The sequence below is a fragment of the Amblyomma mixtum genome, chromosome 5 (genome assembly GCF_055824585.1).
Source record: "Amblyomma mixtum isolate Tamu chromosome 5, ASM5582458v1, whole genome shotgun sequence".
Lineage (NCBI taxonomy): Eukaryota > Metazoa > Arthropoda > Arachnida > Ixodida > Ixodidae > Amblyomma > Amblyomma mixtum.
In genome coordinates, this window is record NC_143016.1 from 37779276 (window position 1) to 37805623 (window position 26348).

At 44.3% G+C, this 26348-nt stretch overlaps 1 protein-coding gene across 2 annotated transcripts in view; it reads left to right on the forward strand.

Annotated features, from left to right (window-relative positions):
• Hacl (2-hydroxyacyl-CoA lyase) overlaps positions 1-17307 on the forward strand; it is a 30619-nt gene extending 13312 nt beyond the window's left edge. Inside the window, exons 10-18 of one of the 2 annotated variants that reach the window (XM_089544042.1) lie at positions 1401-1484; positions 1892-1900; positions 5043-5144; positions 6043-6096; positions 6742-6842; positions 9174-9332; positions 14195-14305; positions 15036-15222; positions 17010-17307. In XM_089544042.1, the coding sequence (XP_089400168.1) occupies positions 1401-1484; positions 1892-1900; positions 5043-5144; positions 6043-6096; positions 6742-6842; positions 9174-9332; positions 14195-14305; positions 15036-15222; positions 17010-17042 (840 nt within the window). In that variant the 3' untranslated portion in view covers positions 17043-17307. The remainder of the gene's footprint in view (positions 1-1400; positions 1485-1891; positions 1901-5042; positions 5145-6042; positions 6097-6741; positions 6843-9173; positions 9333-14194; positions 14306-15035; positions 15223-17009) is intronic. The other variant, XM_089544043.1, reaches the window with a different exon arrangement.
• The last annotated feature ends 9041 nt before the right edge of the window (positions 17308-26348 follow it).

Here is a 26348-nt window from a genome sequence, read left to right on the forward strand (position 1 = left end):
TGTAGTATGATTCTGCTTTTGGTCATGAATCTTGAGATGCACAGGAGTGCAATAAAGCCATCTATTTTTCTGTGTGCAATATTTTTTAAAGTTAATTTTGTCAGAAATATTTTCTTGTAAATGTGAATGCTTGATTTTAACTTTTATTTCCATGAGTACTGAGCATCTAAAAAAAGAAACTAATAGTTTTATTTCACCTAACAAGCCTTCATGAACATGCTGACACGACAAACTTGTGCACTTTTTTAAAATTATTTTAACAACTCATGGATGAATTTGTGAGGGTGCTATAATTGTAATTACTCTTCAAGCGTGCCAGCGAGCCTACAGTAAAATGCAGTTTGGAAATCAGCATGCAAAATTACATATTTGTGCCAAATTTGGTTGCATTTCTTGCATAAATAATGAAGATAGTTTTAATTTCAGTGTCCCTCCTAAGCATGTAGCCACTGTTTGCAGTTAACCCTGGCATTGTGTTGGTAAGTGACTGCAGAAAACAACGCAGTTTGGCCAGTTGTTATGATTTATTTGACCTTTAACAAATGCTGGCCCTTGCTTGAGGAAGCGGCAGCGTAGGCACTGTCTCCGGATAGAGCTGCCTACAAAGCAAGATATTAAACAATAGAGTGAAAGGTTGCGCATGAGGTTTTGCACTGCTGCTGCTTCTTTTGGCGAAAGGACTTTTCCCATCAGAACAGAAGCTAAGGCTGCTGGATTGGATTGGCCATATAATATGATTTCCATTGCCGTTGTATCCAGCAACCACCTCACTAGTTATGTCTTGGAATGCAATTTAGGGAACAAAGGCAGCTATAGAAGAGCCTACTGGGCTTCACAAGTAAAAACAGCCTTGAGATGGAAAGGCTTCACATGTTGGCAATGTGGCACCCTGAGAAGCAAGAGATAGTCACAGAAACTTTAAATTACCATACACCTTATTCACTGCACTTCTGGTTTGGTAAAACAGTAGCCTTCATTCCTTTGTTATGATGATGCTGCACTTGAGAATTGTTCATATGGAGCATTCTTATTCATGTCATCAGCTTGTGCAGTAGGTGTGGCTTGTGTCTGGGCATACTCGGCAAACATAATGCTTGTTTTTCTTTCTGCAAACCACACAAGCAGGTATTTCTAGACATAGGGAGGGACCACTGCACTGAAATAGAATTAAGCACATAGTGCAGTAATCATGCTTCAGTGTTCCAGGACAGCATCAGCTGTCTGGTAACAGACATCATCTTGCCAGCAGGAGTATGCTTTAATGAGAATACGCGCTGCATTTTACTTCAGAACAAGGATTCAAGACAGGACACAGTGCATGCATTGTGCAGTTAGTTTTAATTGCATGTTGAGGATTTTTTGTTTTAATTTTGTCTTCTGCCTTCTACTTTCCTCGGCAGGTTGAGCTGTTGCAAGAGGAACTACATAACTGCATACCTGCATCTGTTGCACTGTCAGGCGACGTGGGAGCTGTGGCTGAACAGGTTTCCTATCAGTCCTTTATTTTAATTTTGTTTTTTTTTTCTTTCATGGCAGTGTACTTTTTTGCTGTTTCATTGATAATTGCAAAAAGAGCATGTTTTGCAATACTGCATCTTATATTGGCTGGGTTTGTGACTTCCATCCTTATGGCTTGTAACTAAGTTTTGGAAGGTGCAAGTTTAATAATATTGAAAAGAATATGAGCTAGGCATGAGGCCCACTCAGAGATGTGTTTCCCTTTATCGCAACTTGCAAATTGTCTGCCCAGCTGTGTGCTGCATGCCTAGTTGTGGCAAATGGGCTTACATTGCTGAAATGCTTGGCTGACTCTTCTCTTTTCTGGCTGCTTTTTTCTCTAGCTTTACAGTAACCTAATGCTGATCGTATCTCTCTTGTTGGCATCTCTCAGATATCCAGGGTGAGTGTCTGCTGTCTGAGGAGGCTGGCCACCTAGGCGCACTTGATGGCTGGTGGGGGTGATTCCTGGCCTTGGTCGGTGCCCTCTTAACAACCTTGCCAACAACTCTCATCCAGCATGACCCATTATCCGTTATTTCACCAACCCTGTCACCTCAATGATTGAGGAAACTCTGATCCAGCATGACCCTTTATCCATTCTTTTACCAACCCTGTCATCTCAATGACTGAGGAAACTCTCATTCAGCATGACCCATTATCCATTCTTTTACCAACCCTGTCACCTCACTGATTGAGGAAACTCATTCAGCATGACCCATTGTCCATTCTTTTACCAACCCTGTCACCTCAATGACTGAGGAAACTCTCATCCAGCATGACTCATTATCCATTCTTTTACCAACCCTGTTGCCACAATGCTTGAGCAAACTCGGATTCAGCATGACCCATTATTCATTCTTTTGCCAACCCTGTAACCACAACGCTTGAGGAAACTCCCATTCAGCATGACTCAGTGGCCCAGTATAGTGGCCCAGCATGCCACTGTGCATTGCACTATGCTTACTGCTTCAGGCATGTTATCTTGACTGGAGATTGTTTTTTGCATGGACATTCAAGCTGATCTCAAGGAACATTTCATTTCTTGAAAACTATCAGTTAACTTGTGCAGCGACGCCACCCTTCTGCAGATGGCGCCAAACTGCGTCAAACCAGATCAGTTGCACCATTATGATAAAAATTGGAAAATCTCCACCAAATTGCACCAATCTCAGTGCTTTTGAATTGGGTGGTGTCGTGCGTCAGCTATCCAGGTGGACATAACCTTAGTTGTCACTGCTGTTTCAGAATATTAATCGCGTTGAAGCCCACTTGTAACGATTATGACTGTCACGTGGAATTAATTCCTTGTGTCTCGAAGTTGGCACTAACTGGACTAATGAAGATGATTGTTGCAGCACGAACTTCCATGGTTTCATTTCACCAGGATAGTTTAAACTCGATATAGCGAAACCCGATTTTACGAAGTTCCTGATCTAACGAAGAAATTTTGATCCCCCGGCAAGTGCCCATTGGGTTCACTGTTTCAGTAACCCGAAGTAACGAAACAAACGACCATTAAACTCGATTTAATGAAGTTTTTTCAGGAAGAATTGAGCAAGAAAAGGTGATTTCTCACTTATTTCCTCACGATGTCTTGCAGCTTGTGGGTAATGTGCCAACAGTAACATCTAGGCGCCAAAGTCACGACCCTGGTTTTGTTCTGACCAGGCTGAAAGCTGCGCCGCTGTACGTATGATAGGACGCCACAGTCCATGGCGTTGCCTACCTTGGCTTCTAATCCATTTTACCGTATGGCACTTTCATGCACCAGCGATTTGGGCGACTTTCACGGACTTTTCAAATGCACAGGTACGGATTCTCGGCAAATGCGATGCCGCAGTATATTTTGGGTGCTGCTACATTACAATTTAAGATTTCAAAGGCCAGGGAAATGCCTTTCTCGATTTCACGAATTTTTCAATTTAACGAAATATTTCGTGGCGTTAAATTGAGTTTTAACTGTAGCATCACTGGTTACGGGATTGGTAGGCCACGGATTGAAAAGGTTTTGCATCTATGCTCACAGCCGTCTTCACTTTTTCTGTTTCTTTCTCACTGTACTAAAGTTTTCCAAACATCCACCTGGGTTTCTGAAATGTGCTGTGCACTTTTCCATTTTTTCCCCTCCTTTCTTCCTCAAGAATGACCTTGTGTTAAACATTGCAAAGGCTTATCTTTCACATGATGTTCTTTCTTTAGTGTTGCCACAAGGTATTCAGTAGTCTTACCAAAATATTTGTCCAAAAAAGAAAAAAAAGCATTACCTGTTGTCACAAGTGCTCATGGGTGGGTACTTGTGACTTACAAACAAGTAGACAGGGGCAAGGGACAACTCTAGAGATGTTTGTCGTCTCTATCAGGAGGCGCCTCTAGGTACACTGAGGTGATGGCTCTACCTTTCTAGGTTTGTGTTTAGGTTTCTGGGTTCATGTTTTAGAGCGAGGTGCATATGACATGCTGGATTGAAAAGCTGAAGGATTATGAAGAACAGCTACTCTGGAGGACCAGGAATGGCTGCATTGCTCAACTGGCTCTGCCAAGCTTTGTTCCCTTCTGCGGTGACTATGTCACTGGGGCAAAGTGACGACGATACAGGCATACTTCATTTTCAATGACTTTGAGCATGTTGTAGTTAGTTAGGTACAGTGGATTGGACACTTGTTTAACTGTTTGAAAACGGTAGGTGTGAAATTAAATTTGTATTGTTGCGAAAGCAACACTCCGACAGCCAAAGCGAGACCTCGGGTGGCCGCCGTAGCTACACTTACCTTGTTTCAATTGGTCAAAATGGTCGTGACATCACAGTGCATGAATTTCAAGCAGGGCCAATTGCACTTTGGCTAGTAATCATGCAACCAATCAAAGGGATCGTATAGTGATGCTGCAAGTAAGTGAGACTGAGTTTAGTTAATTGGTTAATTAACCAATTAGCCTAATTTTCTTTCTAGTCAGAGCAGATAAATAATAAATAAATAAAACCGAGTAGGGAATTAGTCGAGTTGGGGAATTGAACCAAAGTTTCGGGAGTGCGAGACGAGCACGCTAACCACTCCACTCCGCCATGCCAGATCTCCGCCATGCCAAAGCCAGCTCGATGGTTTGGAATGAACAAAGGCGCGTCTAGTGAATATGGTGTCTTCGTTCACTCCCATCTTCCTCCCTTCCCCTTACAGCGAGGTTCAGGTCAAGACAGGTACAATTTCTTTCCTCAAAAACCAATTTACCAACGAGCAAGGCGTAGAGTCAAATGAGCGATGCCGTTCTGTGGACTCCCTAGCAGCGTTGCAAGACGCTGTCGCGTTCCACTCTTAGAGGCGAAGCTTAACATCTTAACCACACATCAGTGACACAAGCAGCAACACTGCACATAAGGCTTTCGCCTCACCGCACTTTAGGTCAACAAAGTGCCTCCCTGAATTTTTGTGTCTCTTGAGATCAGTGCACCTGTGGAACTGCAAAGTAATGTCGTTAAAGCAGTTTGGCTCTCACCAGGCAGTGAAGTTGACTGGCATTGGGACTGAAAAGATGCTTACCCTGCCCAGTTGGCTGCGGAGCATGCCAAGGACCCTTGGCATTACCCTGCTGATACAGAGTGGTGGCAAGCACTGCGCGGCAAAGTGGCCAGCAATGAGAAGGCTGTTCAGGTGAGGTGTCCCTGAAGGAGCCTGTGGCTTTCTTGGCCGACATTAGCTGCATTGAGTAGCTTAAATTGAGTGAACTTAGCTTTCGAAATGCTGTGGTAACAGTGGAGACCTGCATCATTGCCAGTCAGTAAAGTGGTGCCCTAGGGCCTTTATGGGCAAATTAAGTGATGCTATGTGGTCAGCATTTAATATCTATTGTAGTTTAGTTAAGATAAGGTCCTCTAAAGCGTTCAGGCCCTTCTTTTCTGAGAAGGCAACGACTTATTTGTAGCTTTTGTTCTGATTATTTGGTTCAGGATAACATTTCAAAGAATGTGCTGCTGCTCGTACATAGGTTTGCAGGTGATTACTGTTTTACGCCTTCTGTGTGCTCATTATTTGGGTCTAACTGTTTATTTTCAATCTTTCTATGGCATGCAATCTTTTGGCAGGTATAAATAAATTATAGTTGTTTATATTGGTTTGGTTTTACGTGATTTCTTATATCAGAGCGACTAAGGCTATGGGGACTTTTTATTGGAGGTAATTTTTGACCACCTATTGTTCTTTAACATGCACTGACATCACACGTTACACGGGCCTCTAGCATTTCATCTCCCTCAAAATGCGACCGCCGTGGCTGGGTTTGAATGCGCGTCTTTCGGGTCGGCAGCCAGGCACCCTAACCATTGAGCCATAGTGGTGGCAGCTGTTTATATTAATTCTGTTCTCAGTCATGACTGCCATGAGTACAAAGTATTGCTCCTGCTTGATATTTGTTAATGTTGCAATAGCTTAATTGGCCCTTCAAGGAAAGCTGTCATATGTGTTGTTTTTTTTATCTTCACTGTTGGGTCTGGAACTCGCTGATAGTTCACAGTGCCCGACTTTACATGCATCTGTTGTCTGTTTCTTCCAGGAGCTGTCGTCATCCAAGCAACTTCCCATGAATTTCCACACAGCTTACAAGCAGGTTGGCACTTGTGGTGAAATCCCTATTTCTTTTGTGCAAAAATATGACTTCATAACAACGATGCAAAATATCCACACACAGCTGCATGTTTTGGGTGATGCTTTGTAGGTCGTCACAGGTCGCACAAGAGCATTTCCTCAAGATCCTAGAACATGCTGAAGCAGTTTGTAATCGCTTGCATAATATTGTATTTATTTTGTAAGTGGAGACTGGTGGCTTGTGCCCAACCTGTTTTAATATCATACTGGCTCTGTCTTGCTATTAAAAATATAATTATAATGATTAAACAAATCTACACCGAGTCAGCTTCATACACAAAAAACAGTGGGCACAGAACTGCAAGATAAGTATATAAACTTTTGTATCTAGCTTTTTCTAATTTTTTTTACAATCTGGACAGGTATTCAATGTTCGATTCGATATTTGAATGCATTTTTCTTCATGCTCTTATTTGGAAATTTCAATATTTGCACAACCCTATTCATAATCTTTTGCTATAAGAACAGTATGGTTTCCTATTAGCATACAGTTTTACATTTCTACAATTGTTCACAAAGGGTACTGGCAAAAACTGCTGACAGCTTGACACCTTGGGTGTTTCGAGTGTGTCTAATTTTTACCTCTGCTTCCGGGTAATGCTTGCAGATTGCTGACCTCATTCCAAAGGATGCAGTCATAGTGAATGAGGGAGCGAACACGATGGACATAGGACGAACAATGTTGCCCAACTACCTGCCGCGGCACCGGTGAGAGTGTACTATTCTCGGGGCACATTCGTATAAAGCAATAACCGTTAGGTAGTGTTAGAAAGCAAACCATGTACAGCAGAACCTCATTAATTCAGAGCCCATCGGACTATGTAAAATATTAGAATTACGCGGGTTTTTGTATTACCCAAAAAGGAAAAATGCAGGTGCAGAATGTTGCTCAGCCATGTACAGCACTTTGAGTCACTTGCTCAACAAAGCTGTGCTTGACGTTCAGCGACAACAGGAGCTCGTTTGGGCTTGTCTTGGCCACTATGTCATTGCCAGTCACCACGATTCAGGTGACGCTGGGTTCGACATCCGCAGAACATCGGCATGCATCTCTCTCGATGTAGTAACTTTGTGATTGGCTGCACTCATCACTTTTCGCTGGCACTTTTATGTTTCATTGTTCTCACCACACTGTCAATTGCAAAGGAGCAATGAGAATAGAGTGTGCGCAGGATATCCAGGGCTGTTGTGGTGCATTTTTGCAAGGACGATTTCTGTGCCAGCACACAGCTTGCACGAAGTAGGAACTGTATACAGTACACTGATGATGATGGGTTCTGAATGCGCAAGAGCCGCTAAACAAGTTGGTGATTAGGCACTGGTGAATTACAGAAGGTCGCTTTGGTGGGTGTGACATTATCGTGTCACGCGCTCTGTCAGAGTGTCGCTGCTGTCTTTGCGATGGTAACTAAAGCTTTGAAAAGTCCAGTTCAGCATCACACTGCTTATTCCATGCTTGTGTTTGTACGCCACACAATGTTGCTTTATCAGTTGAACTGTGGCGTTCTCGAGGTTTTGGCAAACTAGGGCGTGCCTGCACAGCACGCCACGTGTTCAAATTAACCGAGCCTGTAAAATCTCGTGCTCGAATTATCAGGTAAAATTTACATTAAAAATTATGGGACTGCAGAAATTCTGTGAATTATCCGAGATTTGCAATTAACTATACTATTGAATTATCAAGGTTTTACAGTAGGTTATTTGGCTCATACATGGGCACAGGCAGTTTAGTATGGAGAAGGACTGTAGTGGTCTTCTGTTCTTTCAATGCTTGCTGTAGCTCCTGAAATTTTGTTCTGGATTATCATCATGGAATCGTTATTTTCGTTCCTGTTTGGTGCTTACATGCAGCATTTCACATGCACCTGCATTTTGTATGTAGCATTTGCTGCAATAAGTGCTTTTGTTTGTTCATCCCTGTAGCTGCTTGATAAGTTTATGCTATGCATTGCAAAATGGTGGAAGAGGTTTAAGAAAAGCAGCAGTTCCCTTGATGAAGTTCTTCCTTCTGTAGAGGAAGTTCTATTTGGCTTTGACTTGCACCAGTGCTTCACAAGCAGCGTCTGTTTCTGTTTGTGATGACAGCTGTGGTACACTTATTGTGTCTTGAGATCCTTTTGTAGCATGATTAGACATTTGTGAAACCAGGCCTTTAACATCTACTCTTAGAAAAAAAAGAAAACCTTGTGAAGACTGAGGAACATGCATGCGACTTTTATGCACTCATTGCCGAGTAAGGAAAGAACTTGGGATGCAGCTAACTGCAAGATTTTAGAGCGCAGCTCTTAGGCACCTGTTCGTGGATTCCACTTATCACGGCATCAGCATACTCGTCTTTGTCAGCATAGGCAACGTAACATGCAACCTGACAACCGTGGCAGGTAGGCAAGTTTTTCTGAAAAGCAGCGCGAACTTGGACAAGGACAGAAGAAAGACACATGGACGGGCGATAAGTAAACACAAGAATCAGCTAACGCGCGAGATTATTGAAGCGGAACAAATCATCCGGTCAGCAGAATCTTGTGTCAGCAGCCCCTCTTTGGCACTTTCATCTTAAGAATTGTACTTTTTATTGATATACAAGTGATATAGCGTATGGCTCCTTCATGATTGTGTGTGTATGAATGATGAGTATGTATGATTGAGTGTGTTGTTTTCCTTTAATGTTTGGTGGCCACCCATTTATTTGCACTGTCCAAGCAATAAAATTTTCAGTTGCACAGCGCCCGTCCATGTGTCTTTCTTCTGTCCTCGTCCAAGTTCGTGCCGTTTTTCAGAAAAATGTCGTACCAATTCGCCCAAGCTTCCGCTCTAAGGCAGGCAAGACAGCACCTACCACGGTGAGAGTGGAGGAATGGACAACCGTAAGGTGGCTGTCAGGGGAAGATCTCTGAGGGTGGCTGGCAGCGTAAGACGGCGGTGGCAGGTGGGGCGTGAAGAGCTGCGCTTAAATTTTGCATTACTGACTATCGTAATCATATGTAAATTTTTTTCATGCTTTGTGAGGCCCTATTTAATAGTTTACATTGTTCTGTGCAGGCTGGATGCTGGCACGTTTGGAACCATGGGGGTAGGTGTCGGCTTTGCCATTGCGGCTGCTCTGTGGTGCCAGACAAAGTCACCGTCCAAGAGGGTCATATGCATTGAGGGAGACAGTGCGTTTGGCTTCTCTGCCATGGAGATGGAGACAGCTGCAAGGCGAGTAAGATTAGATTGCTTGAATGGGCTTTAGTTCTTTTCCAGTGTTTGCACAAAGAGGGACATTGAGCTAGATCCAGACCATAGGTCTGTAAGCAGAGAGATGCAGTTCTGCTTTCCAATCATGCACAGAGCAGAGCATATGTAAACACATGCAAGCATTCAAAAGAAATAATTATTATACAAATCTTATCAGCAATCATAAGGTTTTATTTTAGGCCATATCTTTTGTTGGTTCTATCTGAAAAACATTGCCAAATCAGTTAAATCAAGATGGTTGATAGGCTTATATTGTTAAAGCCATGCAATGGTTCTTGAGATTAGGATTTAAAAATATTTCAGAATGCAATATATGGATGCAATTTTGACCATATTGTTAACCACTGTATATTTTAAGTCAGAGTATTTTTGTTTTGTTGAATTTAGTTACCGCATTTACTCTCAGAATGAACCCTTCCTTCATTTTGTCGTTGAGAATCAACATTTTTTTTTTTTAGTGTTAGCTTTTATTAACACGTATCTCAATTTCACGTGATCCATCCGCAACGCAGACCTTGGCAGCATGCCAAAATGCTGCCCGCCACTGACATCGCGGTGTGTATATTTTTTTGGCAGACGAGAGTTCCTCCCCCTCCGGGGGGTGTGGCACGCTGGGTAAACTTGGCAGAGTGCTAAGATGATATGAGCCCTTTACAGGAGTGCTGGCGGCAGCGGCTTGGCGTGCTCAGCAGCGTGCTGCTGTACGCTTAGAAAGCCAGCAAGTGCTTGTGCATCGGAGAGGAGCTGCTCGCGCTTCAGAGAGGAGCATAGCAGTTTCAACCAGGGCACCATAAAACACCCGCTACACTGAAATGCTATGGAGCAAGCAGAACCTTCAGACCTCCAAGTGATTTGGCGAACTCCAGATCAGGAGCAAAAATGTCTAACCCCTCTCACACCACAGCTAATGCTTAACTGTTTCCTTACCGTGAAAAATACGAACGATTTTGAATGCCTTAATTAAAATAAAAATAATTTCTGCGCATAATAATACATCAAACTGTAGCTTATTGATTACGCTGCATTGAGCGAGAAATTGATTACAAAAAAATTCAAATATACAAAACGTTGCGCATGCTCTTAGCTGCCATTCTAGTGATTTTCAGCTGCGTAGTTAATACACTGCACTTTTTGTGGCCTTTCAAGTTTGGCAGTATGATTGCTGTGCCACTAGAGAAAGGGGTCTCGTGACAGCATGAAGTGGAGATAGACGTGGGATGTGCTGCACATTACACTTCCTCCGAGTTCTGTTCTTGTTTTCTTTATAGCAGAACTTGCAGTCCCTACTTTTCTCCATTTTTATTTTCTGGGTTGGTAGTGAATGGGTTTTGTGGGTGAAAAGGGGTGTGGCCTTCTTTGACATCATCATAATCAAGAAACTGCTTGCGCATTTGGTAAAATATCTTGGCAGTGCACTACAAAGACCCTAAGGCACCAAATAAAACCAGTTCTGATCATTTGCAAATCAAGTGCAATGCATAAAATACAACATGAATGGCGAACCAAAACACGTGCGAGCACGTGCTGGTGTCCCGGCCCTCTGAGACGAAGTCTTGGAATCTTAAAGGGGCTGCGAAACACTGCTTGGGGGGATACCGGCTATACTTCAGGTGGGTTCTTTATGTCACACAGATGCTGACCTAAAAAGAATTACAGGAATCAATGCACAGGAACGGGAGTTATTCAGTGAAGAAATTTCAAAATACAAGCAAACAAAACGCTGCCCTCAACTCGATTTTGGCGGGGCTTCCCACTCCTATTTCGCTCTCCCAATGACGGCACCTTGCGCAACCAATCAAAACAGCGAGCCAGAGCACGTCGCGGAAGTTTGTACTCCATGGTTGCCTGCTCTCTGTAACTCATTCTTGCTGAGACTGGCAGCGTCGTTTCCATGCCAGAGCGCCCCTGGTGGTGTATTTTTATTTTACTTGCTTTGCAGGGCTCTTATCTAAGACAAACAAGTTGTTTTTGTTGATCTAATATAAAACGCAGACAGGTGACAAAATGTGTCTATTTATTCACACAATTTGCAGTATATTTACTGTTTGTCCGATCATCAAGCTCGCGCCAGGTGATGTCATATCCGCTGGTAAAAACCCGCCACTGTGTGGCGACACCATCAGAGCCATGAAGTTGTTTTTGGGAGGACATTAAAATATTAAAAAACGGAATATACGCGGTATTACCGACGCTAATAGCACCATTATAACTCACTGTATGCAATCAACAGGCAAAACAGTTAACTAAGATTGTGTTTCTGGGCCCCTTTAACTGAAATCTGACCATTCCACATGGTTGTCTAACTCACCACTGCTGCTCTGAAAAAAAGCACGATGGCACCGCTGCGTTTATGATTTCGAGTAATGCTGTTTTCTCTAAACGTTTTCAAGGTGATTTCACCTACATTTATTTCTTACTTTGGTTTCAGTTTTGCAGTGGCCTTTCGACCCTTCTTGCAAGAACTAAATGTAACGAAAAATCTCGAACTTTTTCAATTTTGTTGTAACCAGGTTTAAAGGTTTAACTGTGGTCCGTCTGGTGGACTGCATCCTGTCAATGTTTCATATTTCACATTGCCTCTTGGCGTTATAAAATGAAGGGAAAAAAAAAGAACAAAATGTTATAGAAGCAAACTGGATGGCTCAGCTGTTCCAGGAGTGCAGTTTTGAATTTTGGTGGCAGGTTCAAAACCTATGGTTTATCCCGTGGTAAAGAAAGAGTTGAACATTCGCATTACACACTTGTAACTATCCTGCGAGCTTGTTTAACCACGCATTAAAAAAAATGTGCTCTTGGCCTTTAGGGCCAGTGTTCAGCATGTTTGCTTTATCATGCTGCGATTCGCCGGCGCCGTTGCCTATCACAAAATCGTGGGATCACGCAGTGATACAGCAAACATCTTTCGAACGAACAGTTCTAAACATGAGTCATGCAAATACGATTGACCGCGTGCTTTGTTGATGTGGACAGACGAACAGGCAGGCATATTAAATGAAATTTTTATTCTCGCAAAAAAAGTCACTTCTTTTTTCCGTGTTTTGAGCCCTCCTCCAAATTGATGCCAACTTTTCTAGCAAGAAAGTGGGTTCATTATGCAAGTAAATACGGTACCATATATACCGAAAAAAAATTTAGTTTTCAGTTAGTATTGCGTTTTGGGAAAAAAAGTAGTGCCAAATTGTAGAGCTGCCCAAAAAACCCATAATTAATTTTTGTTTTGATACCTGCTTTAGATTAGTTATTTTCACGTTGAAAAGAGAGGTCTTGAAATATAAAAAAACAACCTTGTGACAGTTTGTTTGCATGCAGCGGCAGCAGTGCTCTTAGATGTGGAACTTGTGGACATAGGTGCACTCTGTGGTACTGTGTGAGGCCAAAGCAATGACAGCGCAGGCGGCAGAATTGAAAGTAACACCTGCAACATCGCTGCACTCAGTGCGGAAAACACCAGGCGCTGTGGTTCGCAGTATCAATATGCAGGCCAAAATACCAAGCAGTGTATCAGTCGTTGGTTGCGCCTCAGTGCAATCACCAACTTCAGGAGCAAGGCATGACGGAACGCAAAGAGGCCAGGTTTGAGGCGGCAGATGCAAAATGGCAGTCAAGGACTAGGAACGCTGCTTGATGTCTTGGCCTGCATATTGCTGCCACGAACCATAGTGCCTGATATTTTCCACACTGAATGCAACCAGGTCACAGGCATTACTTTCAATTTTGCCACCAGCACCCACATCATTGTTTTGGTCCTGTCACACTTGCAGCTGCATTAACGTGGTTACATTCGTGAGTTCCATGTTTGAGAGCACTGCTGGCACAGTACGCAAGCGGACTGACACGCAGGTTTTTCATTATTTTACAGGCTTTCTTTCAACGCAAAAAACTAATCTTCAGCAGGTATCAAAACAAAAACTGATGTATTTGAGGTTTTTTGGTTTTGCTCTACAATTTGGCACTAGAATTTTTGCCAAAATGCAATAACTGAAAATTGAAGTTTTCAACTTATTTAATTACTCAGTCAAACAAAATACAAAAATACTCGACTTATTATATACAGTGGTCAACAATATGATTGAAGTTGAGCTCACCCATTTCGTTCTGGCATATTCTTAAATCTTGGCTAAAGTTAGCTGGAACACCTCATATATGACACTTGAGTAACGTTCAACTACAAACTATATTTTAGTTTCGAATCAGTTCAGGAACTGTGGGGCATATGGCATATTTTATGCCAAATAGTATTTTGATATAAAGACACAATGTGACTTGGTGACTCAGGGATGCACTCATTGTAATCATTTGAAATCTCAGTCGTAGAAAACTTGTTGATTAGGGAGTGAATTCCTTTCATCCTGAAAGCCTTCAACAAAAAGTGGTTCTTTTAACTTTGCCTTCCAAGTTAAACAGTTGGCAGAAATGGCGTATAAAATTAGTAGTTGTGGAGCACAACACTGTTTATAATGGTCTTCACACAGCTCGCCATGGTGCCTCAATGGCTTTGGCGTTAGGCTGCTGATCCGAAGGTCGCGGGTTTAATCCTGGCTGCTGCGGCCATATTTCAGTGGAGATGAAATACAAAAATGCCCGTGTGTTGTGCGAAGCCAGCGCACATTAAGGAACCCCAGGCGGCCTAAATTAGTCCGGAGCCCTCTGCCACAGTGTCCTTCATAGCCCATGTTTGCTTTGGGGCTTTAACCCCACAGTTTACAAGTTTATTGTTCTTCATGGTGTAAATTCGTCATGGGGCATGAGTTGTCCATGACGTGCTAATCTGTTCCAGCACCTCAGTTATGCTGTGACAGTTTTTCCTGCATTTTTCCTTGCAGGTACAAGCTTCCAATCATTGTCATAGTCATGAATAACTCCGGCATCTACAATGGCTTTGATGGCGAGACCTGGGAGTCCTTTCTGCAGTCGGGAGTGCACCCCTGCATCTCGTGAGTGCTTCATTCCTTCCTGGGAAGTTGCTTCTCTTTTGATTAGCTGCTTGCTGGAGGCAGGCTTGTTGTAGCTTTCATTTTATTTCAAGTTCTTGTACATCTCTTTATTGTCACTGCACAATTCCTTGAAAAGTTGCCTTGCTCAAGTAGGGGGAATAGCTGCACATTGCTTGTTGCTCTTGTATAGTTGTCACTGCTATAGCTAATGGCATTGCAGCTAAAAAAAATGTTACTGCACTTCCTTTTTGCCTGCCTTTCCATAATTTGACAATGATTGCAAGGCATGAGTGCCCATGCTCTGTTACATTCCAGGGTTGACCATTAAGACAGGGTGTGCTAGTTCACTTTTTAATCCTATTTTATTACCTTGTGAGACATTTATGTGAACTCCAGTGAAAAGCTGCCGCAGTGGCTCAGTGGTTATGGCGCTCGGCTGCTGACCTAAAAGATGCAGGTTTGATTCCGGCTGCAGTGGTCGAATTTTGATGGAGGCGAAATTCTAGAGGCCCGTGTACTGTGCGATGTCAGTGCACGTTAAAGAACCCCAGGGGTTCGGAATTTCCGGAGCCCTTCACTACGGCATTCCTCATAGCCTGAGTTGCTTTGGGACGTTGAACCCCCATAAACCGAATGAACACAGAAGGAAAGGAATGTAGCACCAGCTAGCTACCTTATTCAGAATGCCTTTCTGGGGCGTGTCCTCCCTGACGAGTGCATGCTTCTGCAGGCTTCCTGCCAACTCTCTCCTGCCGGGTGTCCGCTACGACCAAATGGCGGCCATGTTTGATGGCAAAGGCTTTAACGTCACGACACCTGAGGAACTGCGTGCAGCATTTACAGAGGCTCTTGCCACCACAGACCGGCCTACCATTATCAACGTCCTTATTGACGGCATGGCTCAACGGAAGCCCCAGGTTAGCTTGTTTTCTCTTTCATTGTTTTTATGTCTGGATGATAATGAATTTCGCACATGGTAAACGAAGCTCCACAGTCTGAGTGTAACATGATTTTCAGCAACAGCTCAACTGCTGCTGCTCTCCTTATTTTCAGCCTAATGTTTATTTTTATAAGTATATATTTTGCAGCATCTCTTAGTTCTGATTAATATAAGTGGTCTGGTTGTTCAAGCTGCTTCTCAATTAAAATCTGATATTATTCTATTGCAGTAGGTGAGGCCAAAAATTCATTCTAAAGAGTGCTGCATGGCAAAAGTCATGAATTTGACTGAAAAGTACATTTTCCTAGTATTACTCCATTTAGACAGTGTAACTGGAAGGCTTCCTGAAAACAAATTTCACCGTGATCTGTGCCTGCAGAGAAGGATAAAATAATTTAAGATCTATGCACCTGTAGCTTGTTTGTACTGCACTTACACATGCAAACCCAACTTCTTCCCAGTCATCCAAATTCTGTAAAGGACTTTTATTTTTTCCAAATTTATTTCTCATTCTTTCTTTCTGTGCCGAGATTTCGGAGTCATCCAGAGATTAATTTTGTGGGTCTGCTGGAACAAATTCTGCAAGATGGCTGGAGCGTCTGCTGTAGCTGGTAGCCAAAAACGTTATTGCACCCTCATCCTTGCCAGCTGTGCTTGCACCCAGACTGTCTTAATTAATATCAGCTATGTGTTAAAAATGGTAACAATTTTACTTGTGTTATTTTGTGTTTTTACCTTGTTTTCTTCTCTGGTGTACTGTGTCTTTTCACAATTGCACGGAGAAGTGAAGGTGCATTTCCAAGACTCTGCGGTGAAGCCTCTGGATGTAGTTTGGTTTTTGATATTTGCCGTGTATGGGTAATTGTGACAGGCTATGTTTTGGCATATAATGTGCGAATAAGTTAGTAAAACCCTTCAGACAAGTACTAATTCTTGCGTTTGTCATCGGCTTAGTTACTAACAGAAAATTAATGAGTTTCTCAAGAAGAGAACCTCCAAACACGTCTTCATGGGCATTTATAGTAAAACAGTCTAGATTGGTTCTTATGCTAGTGCTTGAATAACCCAATTTGCCTTGACTGACCATGTTAATCGTTTGCTAGACCAATCTTTTAGAAACCACTTTCTGTTTGCAAAGTTAGTGAAGCTTAGGTTCTGACAAAGATTAATTCATTTACTGTAACTAAAATGTGTAGTCATGCAGAGACCATGAACTTGAATGAGCACTGGCGAATTTATTACACTGAGACAGGAAGTGCAATATTTTACCTCATTGCCTGGCGTCATACTTCCTAAGTATGTACTCATCCATGTTGCTTCAAAATGGTGCTGAACTAAGTGATTTAAATTCTGTATTGTGTAAGTTTTATAATGCATGGTTAAATAACTACCATCATGTTATTTTGGTTTGCTCTGGAAGTAGAAATTACTGTAAACGAGCAAAGCATGCAAAGGCCAATTCATTGGACCACGCTCGAACAATGCTTATATTTAATGCTGTGTAAACTGTTCCCTTTTTTGATTATTATTACTATTATTGCGGTAGTATGTAGAGTGCTTTAGCTGCATTTGAGCTAGCAGAGGTGCCTGGGTTACAGCATTGCTTTGTCTTTGTGCTTCAACACACTTTGACTAATGAAGTTACTGTTCATACCTTTTTGCCTTGACAGGAAAATACAAGTTCACAGTTGTTGAAGCATACTGTGCTGTTTGTTAGTGGATCACAGGATAATTTTTTTTTCTTCTATCGGGTTTTTCTTTCAGGATTTCGAGTGGCTGACGAAATCGAAAATGTGATGTCTGCTAGACCACAACACAACGGTAGCACTGGAACTTGAACAGAATTCTTCGTTAGCTCCATTCTTGCTGCAAAGGTGCCATTTGCCTCTGAGAACTAATGTCTCCAGTAACTCTTCCCTTTTCATACTCGCAGGGTAAGGTTTATGCTGCATCAAACGAGTGCAGCAGTGCTGGTCGCTGGCTCTTAGTTACAAAAATTTTATTGTAGGTTGTTTTTTTTTTTTTTTTGTATGAATTAAACAAATGATGCAATTGTTGAAAATCTGTGAGCTGGTTTGATAAAAAGAAAGCATAGTTGTAATGGGGGGTAGTAGTGCCTTCCACTGTATGCCTAGGGAGGCACTGAGATTAGTATTTTCAGCCGACACTTCATCTTTCACAGCTGGAAACTGTGAAGAACGAAAATGAAGATGGGCAGCCAGTGGTGTTAGTGTGAACACGGCACTGCCTGCAAAACTTGCTCCTCATCTCTTTACACTGGTACAGCCTCTCAATGTTTGTTGTGTCTATTGCAAGACGTTTCTTTGCCCAGCTTACGTTTGTGCCCACCACTTCCTGTAGGTAGGTAATTTGCTTTGCATTTGTATTCGCATGACATTAAGAACTCACCTGAAGTTGAACTAGAGAAATTGTTCCAGGGGCCCATTTTAAACTTCCTGAAACACATAAATTTTTGAAACGAGTTCTTAAATTTTCCACTCAGAATATTGTATGGTTTGTGAAACCTCTGCGTCCCCAGATATGCTTCCTTACATGAGGGGATAAATTTAGTCTTGGCAAGACTACAAAATTTAGCATGCAGTGCAAAAGCCAGCATCAACCATACTAAGGGAGCGAAGGGCATGTGACCCTCTGTAGCATGTCATTCCTTACCCTTGTTTGCTCGTGTGGCAGTGTGGGCACGGCAGTTTTATTATTTTTTTCTTTCTTTGAGCCGCCTACCCAACAAATATCTGCTAGAAGCAGACAGTGCGGCATGGCAGTGCAGACAACATGCAGTGCTTTTGACAGCTCGCCACAACAGGCGTGCATGATTCAAATAGCCTTATAGATGCCTGCAATATGAGCAATGTTTGAGCATAGAGTTACATTTTTCTGCTCATTTCCGTGCACCTCGGCTTCCCCATGCAGTTTTTTAAGCAGCCGGCTTTTTCCACAGAATTAATATTTCGTCCCCGTTTCACGGTATAGATGAGCGTTTCCTGTTGTATTTAGAGTGCAGCCACTACGTAGTGATTCCCCCCTTTTTTTCCTCAATGTAAGCAAGCTCTCGGGGTCACTAGAATGGGCAGTTGATTTCACATTCGTTTAGTGCCAGCTTGCTTGGGCTGCTCTTCGTGCATGTGCTGTCATCCAGGTAGATTTCTGACGCCTGATGATTGGCTGTCAGCAGCCAATCATGGCTTGGCTCCTGAAACCTTCCATCCCGAGTAAAACAGCATAATTTTCTCCTCATCCATATCCAGTCCACCAGAAGCTGGACATGTCTCTGTTCCATTTACGCCCTCCAGGGAATGCCCAAGTAGGTGCCTGCAAGGGTGCAGGAAAAGGCAGTGCCCTGCAGTTATATTCACCCTTCATTTTGAATACATAGTTGCTTGGCCTCTGTTTTTGTTTCTGTGTAGAATTTTTGAGCTAGCTTCATAAGTACCAAAAATATCAGCGGGTAGAAATGACGCTGCTCCTCACCCCCCTCAACTCGTACACGTCGAGACACCGGGGCAAAAAAAAAAAATGAAAGCTTGAGGACTGCGCCCTATCCATGAATACGTCATTGGTTGACGCTTGGTTTGTCGACTTCCGGTTCCCGCGCGTAGGTCTTCGCCTTCCCGCTCATACATCGGTCATCACCTTTCTCTTCCTTCTCGTATGTCGGCAGTAATGGAGCCTAAGATCTAGGCGCGACTGCTCGAAGTTGCCAATTGCTCAACTACAGACGGAGAGACGGTACAGCAGTAAATCGGAACTGTGTGTGTACCCGCTGCGGTGGCTCGGTGGTTAGGGCGCTTGACTACCAAGACGAGTATGCTGCAAAAAAATTCCGTAAGTGTTACGTACAAACTCTCCATAACAGAACGAACGCTTGCTCTGTTGCATCTAAAATGGATGGACCACCTGTAACACATTCGTGAAGGTGGCTGGCTGTATTGTACATTTTCTGAAACGTGTAACACGCCGTAACTGTTGGTCCCCGGACTAGGCGCCACATGACGCCCGTTTCCGATCTGTGTGGTTTACTCTTGTTCAACAATGTCCGCAAACTAGCATGGCAAATAAGCTTGAGCATGTCTAGTGAGGTTAACCCCATGTGCAAAGGTGAAGATCCAAGAGGGGGTGATAATCAAATTAGACCCAAGTGACGCATAATTTTGCTTCAACGTTGAGGGATTGCTACAAATTGTGAGCAACGTTAAATAACGAAGGACTTACTTTGCTATAACTTTAAAAAAGAACGTTGACTTCATAAAAAAATGTTTTCACCGTGTTGCTAGCCACATGACAGGGTAACAATTAATAAATGCATTTAATAAATAATTTAGAAATGCAGCGTAATTAGGTCAACAGTTAAAAAACATTTAGACACAGACAATGGTTAGACAACTTCTCCAAATTGAAATTGAACACCAGCTGAAGATACATTACAAACATGATGAAAGTACACAAGTTGAAAGCCGAATTTCCGTCTGCCGTTTGATAAGGAAACGAACCACTGAGAAAGCCAAAAGCATGGGCAAACAAATCTGTGAACGCAGTACAATGTAGCAGTGACATCTTTGCTACACAACCATCAATCAAAAATGCTAACTCCTTCACGGATAACAAAAGCACAGGCACAACAAAATATTGCTCATTACAATGTTTAATTTATTACGTACCTATTGCCGGCCATTCATGCCTGGTCTTCCTGCGGATACATGAAACGCTGCCAAAAAGCAGTGAGCAGCCATAATTGCTGTAGTGACAAGGAAGATGTGCACCGTCGGTGCTGTTCCCTCATCCTGAGTAGGAAATAATAGGTTTTTTTTGGAATGTACTCTGGAAGCATGAATTTCCTATTCACCTTTTTTTTAGTTTGCACTGACACGACCCATCATGAACTCGGCATCACGACCCATCATGAACTTGACAAACATATGGGGCAGTCGACAGCCACAGAAGACTGTAGAACCGACCCATCATGAACTCGGCAGCTTTGACAAACATGTGGGCCAGTCGACAGCCACAGAAGACTGTAGAACCCTGCTAACTTGCAAAAAACTAGTGCTCAAAAAGAAACAGTTGACAAAACAAAGAGGAGTTCCTTATATGCACTATGTTTTATATGGTACTATGAACGTGGCTAAGACATGGCATGAATATTGTTTTTTTCTGCTCAGTTACAAACTTTCTAGCCTGTGCTAACATATTACTGCAATGTAAATAATGAAACATGCCAGCACTGCACGACATGCTGTAACACATATATATAAGGCATATTGACCTAGCTCGCGCACGCCCGAGAGGTTTGCGCAGTAATACGAACAGATGACTTTTGCGGCTACTGAAAGTGTGCCCGTGATGATGTACCAAATACCATAGATAGTTCCAAGAAAATCACTATGCGGTGATTTTTAAAAATACGGTTTCTATAAATAATAAATCGACAGTTCCATTCCATATTAACGACTCATACTTAGTGAGAATGCCCGAAAGCTTTCATTCTACTCATTGAACACATCTACAGGCAGTCTTCAAACCCAGCTCCTAGTCCTTAATACAAAAGATAGCCTGTAATAGTTTTGTGTTTTAGAGCCCGACAGTAGCGGTCGAGTCTGGCTGAGCAAGGTCAACCCAGCTCGCCGACTGTGCGAGGAGATCCAAGGCGTTTACATGAACTCGGCCACGTCATTTCGAGTCGGTCCTGTGGGGCTCAAAATTTGCCTACCAGGCTTATGTAAACCTGTGGAGTCGAGTTGAGCCCTGACTGCAAGAGATGGATGACTCTTCAGGTCCCCTCCATAGGTGACACTGCAATCCCTTTCACGCCCGGGAATAGGGTTATCTGCTGTGCAGAGCAAGCCTAGCGCTTCCACTCCTGTGCCATTCTGTGCCAAACGAGATTTGCTGCGTCATCGTGATAAAAACGGCAGGAAGTGCGCCAAAGTGTCTGTTTTGAGCAGTGGTGATTCCATATCGTATATAGTTGGAAATTTTCGCTGTGACGCGCCGCGCAATCGCTCATTCGGTTGCATGTGAACCAGCCTTTAGGACGATTTCATCATCTGTAGCTCGCGCATTAAAGGGAAAGGCAGCCGTAGTGTACTGAGCGCTAGCTTATTTCAAGCCAGCGCGTGTTGTCTGCCACTTGAGCGTTTGTTTCCTGCAAGAGCAACGCGCTCGTCTGGAATTTTCAAAACTGCGGTTCTTGCAATAATCAGGTCAGCTACCGATAGAAGGGGGGCAGTGGCGCGCGGTCAGCGGTCGAACTGCGGCACGCGCGGGTTTTGTGACGAACGCTTTAATCATACACACATTTCATCTTTTAGAATCCGCTACCTTTTAAGCCGTAGGGGACGAGGAAAAAGTGGACAGCAGAAACAAAAGCCTCGGAGACAGTCCGCACATTTCTGGTAAGCGCTGTCTGCGCGTCATTTCTCGTCGCATAGTTTCGTTTTCGCGTGCACTTGCCCTACTGCAGCGATGTAACGCTATCAACTGCCGCAACATGGATCAAGTCGGCCTCGAGAGCGCGATTCGTTGGAGTGGTCATAGTGCGTCGGATGCTACCGAACACGGTAACAGTCAAGCGCTGATGGGCATTTGTAGGGTGCCGCTGTGGCCGGCGTGCCATCACCGTGCCGCGTGCTCACGCTAGAGGTGCCCTGTGGCGCCTGCAGCCTCTGTTATGCTCGCTGTGGTTGATGCCTGTGTAGTCCAACCAGGCCGAGCGCGTCAAAATTCGGAATGGCTGCTGGCACTTGTTGCGCGAGGTGGCATTAACCACCTGTCATGCAGGAACGCTCCCACAGCTGCGGTGGAACTGCCGAGTTTGTGATGCATGGAATTCTGTCGAGGCTGCAGTGAGACACTACATAGCAGCCAGGAAAGCTACGCGCATGGGAATGAACGGGTTTTGTATTGGGCTCCTAACCATAAACGTGCACAGGTCTCACCGTAAGGGTCGGGGGCGACGGGGCGACGTAACGCCTCCAAGCCTTCTAGGTATCATGGAGCAATCGGGCGCAAAATTTGCTCCCCTCTCCCGCATGCCGATAAGGGGGAATGACCCCTAACGCACCACAAGTGGGCTTGAAATACCCTTCGCTGCCTGGTCTAGTGTATATGTGTCTCAGTCTTCCTGACACGTCGGAATGCTGGCTGCGAACAGTTTTTAATAAAACCAAACGCATTGCAGACAATCAAACTCCAGAATTGATTATAACGAGCATTCCTCCGGTAAAAATGTACATTCAGCGCTTATCTTTCCAAGGTACCCTAAACAAGGGATTTCCATGAAGTATTCAAATGTTAGCCAGGATTCATTTCCTTCCCTTGTTTCATTGGCTTCTTCGTCGCTCCAATATGTAGATATAACTGCGCAAAAATTTGTTTTTGGTACTCCAAAAATTGCTCCCCAGTCACGATTTAGCCGCTGTACTCGCGTCGTTGCGCCTTCGAGGGTGCGTTGCGACTGCCTTGACTATTTAGTACCGAATTCATGTAAACGCGCAGTCGTCGAGGTGGGGTGACCTTGTTCAGCTCTACTCCTGACTCGACCTCATGTCTTGTTCCTGTAAACGACGCTGTCAATTCGATATCATATCAGCGCGACTAGTCAAGACAGTTGCGATGCACCTTCGGAGCCACCAGTACAAAACCGGCTCTCAGGCCGCCGCGGTGGCTCAGTGGCTATGGCGCTCGGCTGCTGACCCGAATGACGCGGGTTCGATCCCGGCCACGGCGGCCGAATTCCGATGGAGGCGAAATTCTAGAGGTCCGTGTCCTGTGCTATGTTAGTGCACGTTAAAGAGCCCCAGGCGGTCGAAATTTCCGGAGACCTTCACTATGGCGTCCCTCATAGCTTGAGCCGCTTTGGGAAGTTAAACCCCAATAAACCAACCAAATTCTAGAGGCCCGTGTACTGTGCGAAGTCAGTGCACGTTAAAGAACCCGCGGTGGTCGAAATTTCCTCACTTCAGCGTACCTCATAACTCGAGTCGCTTTGGGACGTCACATCCCCACAAACCAAACCAAAACCGGCTCCTGCTACAGCAAACCCCTAGAAGTGTAGTGCTCTAAAGCGCCTTCATGACGCTGCACGCAGAAACGATATAGACCCAGCAAACCACAAACCTCTCAGAGACGTCTAGCTAGACGTCTCTGAGGGGTTTGTGGTTTGCTGGGGAGGTGCTTTAGGCCTAGCCAACCCACTCCGTGCTCATACCCACCTGTTGGGCTGACTCATCCAAGAAGGTGTTGACTCAGGCATTCACCGAGGCCGCGCTACCAAACGGCGCGAGCGTCGTCGCGGTTAGCGCCATGTTGGCGGTCGTTTCACGCCAGCGTATATTTTTACGCCATGGAGGATTTTACGCCGTGAGGTACCCGGCCTATATTGTTAGAGATCCGTAACATCTTTGCGTGTTGTTCAATGCGTCAACGTCCGCTTTTCTTTGTGGAACGCGTTGTGTGCATGGATTTTGTAGTAGAATTCTGTGCCGCGATATAACTGCGCTACCTGTTCAGTAGGGCGGCCACCCTGCACGTGCCGAAACTCGGCAGCAAAACTGACCGCCTGCACCGCTTGCAAGAATGTACGCGACTTGCAGCTTTTAATACATTTTAACTGTCTGCTTCTCATGCAGAACACGTCGTTGATAAACAGCACATGATTAATTACTCAAATTCCACAACTAGCGCCGCAGAAATTCATATTCACAGCGGCAGTCCGCGAACTGCGGAAGCTTCACAGACGGCGTTTCAGCATAAAACAAAGCGTCACAGCAGCCTTAGTTAAGGACAGAACGCTCGAGCAAATACTGTCATGCGTTCGCAGCACGAACGGCAGTTCGTCATACCTCGTCATGCTGGGATCGAGGAGTTCGTTCATCAACGGGCCTGCGAAATCAACATCCGGGTGCCTTCGATCGCCTGCCAGATCCAACGTCAGCGGAAGGCGCCGCTACATGCAATGAACAAATAGCTGAGCACTACCAGAACACCAGGGAAAACAGCACAGTTTTATCCCGTCCTCACCCGTCACTCAACACGGAACGAGCGCACGTCCATGCATATTTGTAAGGTAAAAACGTAGCGCAAAGAAGCAAGGACATAGAAAGACAGACAACATACGGCGCTGTCTGTCTTTATGTGTCCTTGTTTCTTTGCGCTACGTTTTTACCTTTCAAATATTTATTTATTTATTTATTTATTTTATTGATACTGTTGACCCTCGCTTGAGGGTCGTTACAGGGAGGGAATACAAATGCAATGTACAACAGAAAAAATTCATGTCTCATAACATCAAGTTGGGTGGCCCCGACACAAAATATCGATAGAACGTTCGAACTTGTGCACGTCCGATTGCTCAACAACTTCAACTGGCAAAGCATTCCACATTTCGATGACATCAGGAAAAAAAGAGTACCTAAAAACATCAACACGTGAGTCGTAAGGCTTGATTGATCGAGTGTGGCTTGTTCTCGCGCTGCGTCTTCCCGGAGGCTGAACATACCTATCTGATTTTATCTTGAAGTGCCCTTGAATTATTTGAAAGAAAAGCTTTAGTCTTGATTTTTTTCTCCGATTTTGAAGTGACTCGAGCCCACATGAGTTCAGCATTTCCGTCACTGAGTCCCTTCTTCTGTATCTTGACGAAATAAACCGAGCAGCCATTCTTTGAATTCGTTCCAGTTTATCTTTTAGAACTTTTTATATGAACCAACAAGCCCAAGCATATACCCGTCCGTGCATAGCAAAGTTCAGTAACACTCTCCTCACCCCACTAATGCTCTACAACTTCGGATGGCGTGACTCAGCTCACTGTCCTAGCTGTCCAGATGTCGGGGCAGACACAGAACACGTTCTGGTCTCATGTATACCACTGCCATTACCTCCCCTTATTTCCCTTACCCTCCTGCTCCTCCCTGGAGTGCTTGGCTTCACTCGTGTTCGGCAAATGATCAGCGGGCCTTCGAGGAGCAAGCGCTCTTCTTCACCGGGTAAATAACCCTCCCTCTTACCCCCCTCCAACCAATGGCGTCGGCCGATTCTCGTGACCCTGCTAGGGTGACAATGCAGGGAGTGGCGGATGAAAGGGGATAGTCCCTCCCTCCATAGTCGGGGATAGACCCCTCTCTCCATTGTGGCACCGCTCCCTGCATTGTCACGCTATCAGGCTCACGAGAATCGGCCGACGCCGTTGGCTGGAGGGGGGGGGGGGGGGGGGGGTTCTTTGACGGCGAAAATGCAACGCCGAGGAGAATCGCTTTTTCGAAATAATGAAAAAGAAAGCAAACCTGGCGTGGCTATTATTCGAACTGTGATGATTACATTGAGGCGCCCTAAAGTTCAAAAATTAACGAATTCATTTAGGTTAACCAGCTTTGCTGATTTGTTATGTCCGCCACCGAAGATGATGACCACGTGAGAGGCTTAGTGAGCGAGCCGAAAAGGTCGCCGCCAGCCATCCAATGACGACCATCTGGCACAAGTGGATACCAACTAATCCCACCTTTTTTGCCGATGATTTCGTTTTTTTCACTCACTCACTGCTTGCCTAGTTTTAAATATCTCCAGTGGAAAGCTCTGTACCTGTGGCGTCTGCACTTAGGAGGTATGGCAGGCAGTTGTCTGCCCACCTCGTTTGCAGGTCGTGGCAGTTAGGTATCCGATTGTACACCATCCGTGAGCCTGTTGGAACGTGGACGAAAATGTGTCAAGTATAAGGTAACGCCGGCTTTCCACTCGAGGAGCGGAGCACCTTTTGGAAATTACTCTTCACTTGTCACCCCACATTTCCGTCTTGTATGCATCTTCACTTACATATAAATCCACATGCATTTATGTACTTAATTTTCGTGTAAAGTACGTTACCAGTGGGGCACCCGCTCAACAAGGATAGTATATCGTCGTTTGCTGAAAGGATGTTCCTTGCATTTCAACGCACCTCGGTGGCTCGTTGATTCCGGCGTTAGGCTGCTGCTCGCAGAGCCGAATCCCAGCCGCTTTTCGTTTCGAGGTGGCTGGAATTAATCGAGAGACCTCCACTACGGTGCCTGTCCTTCATAACCCATGCGTCGCTTTGGGACGTTTAACCTATAA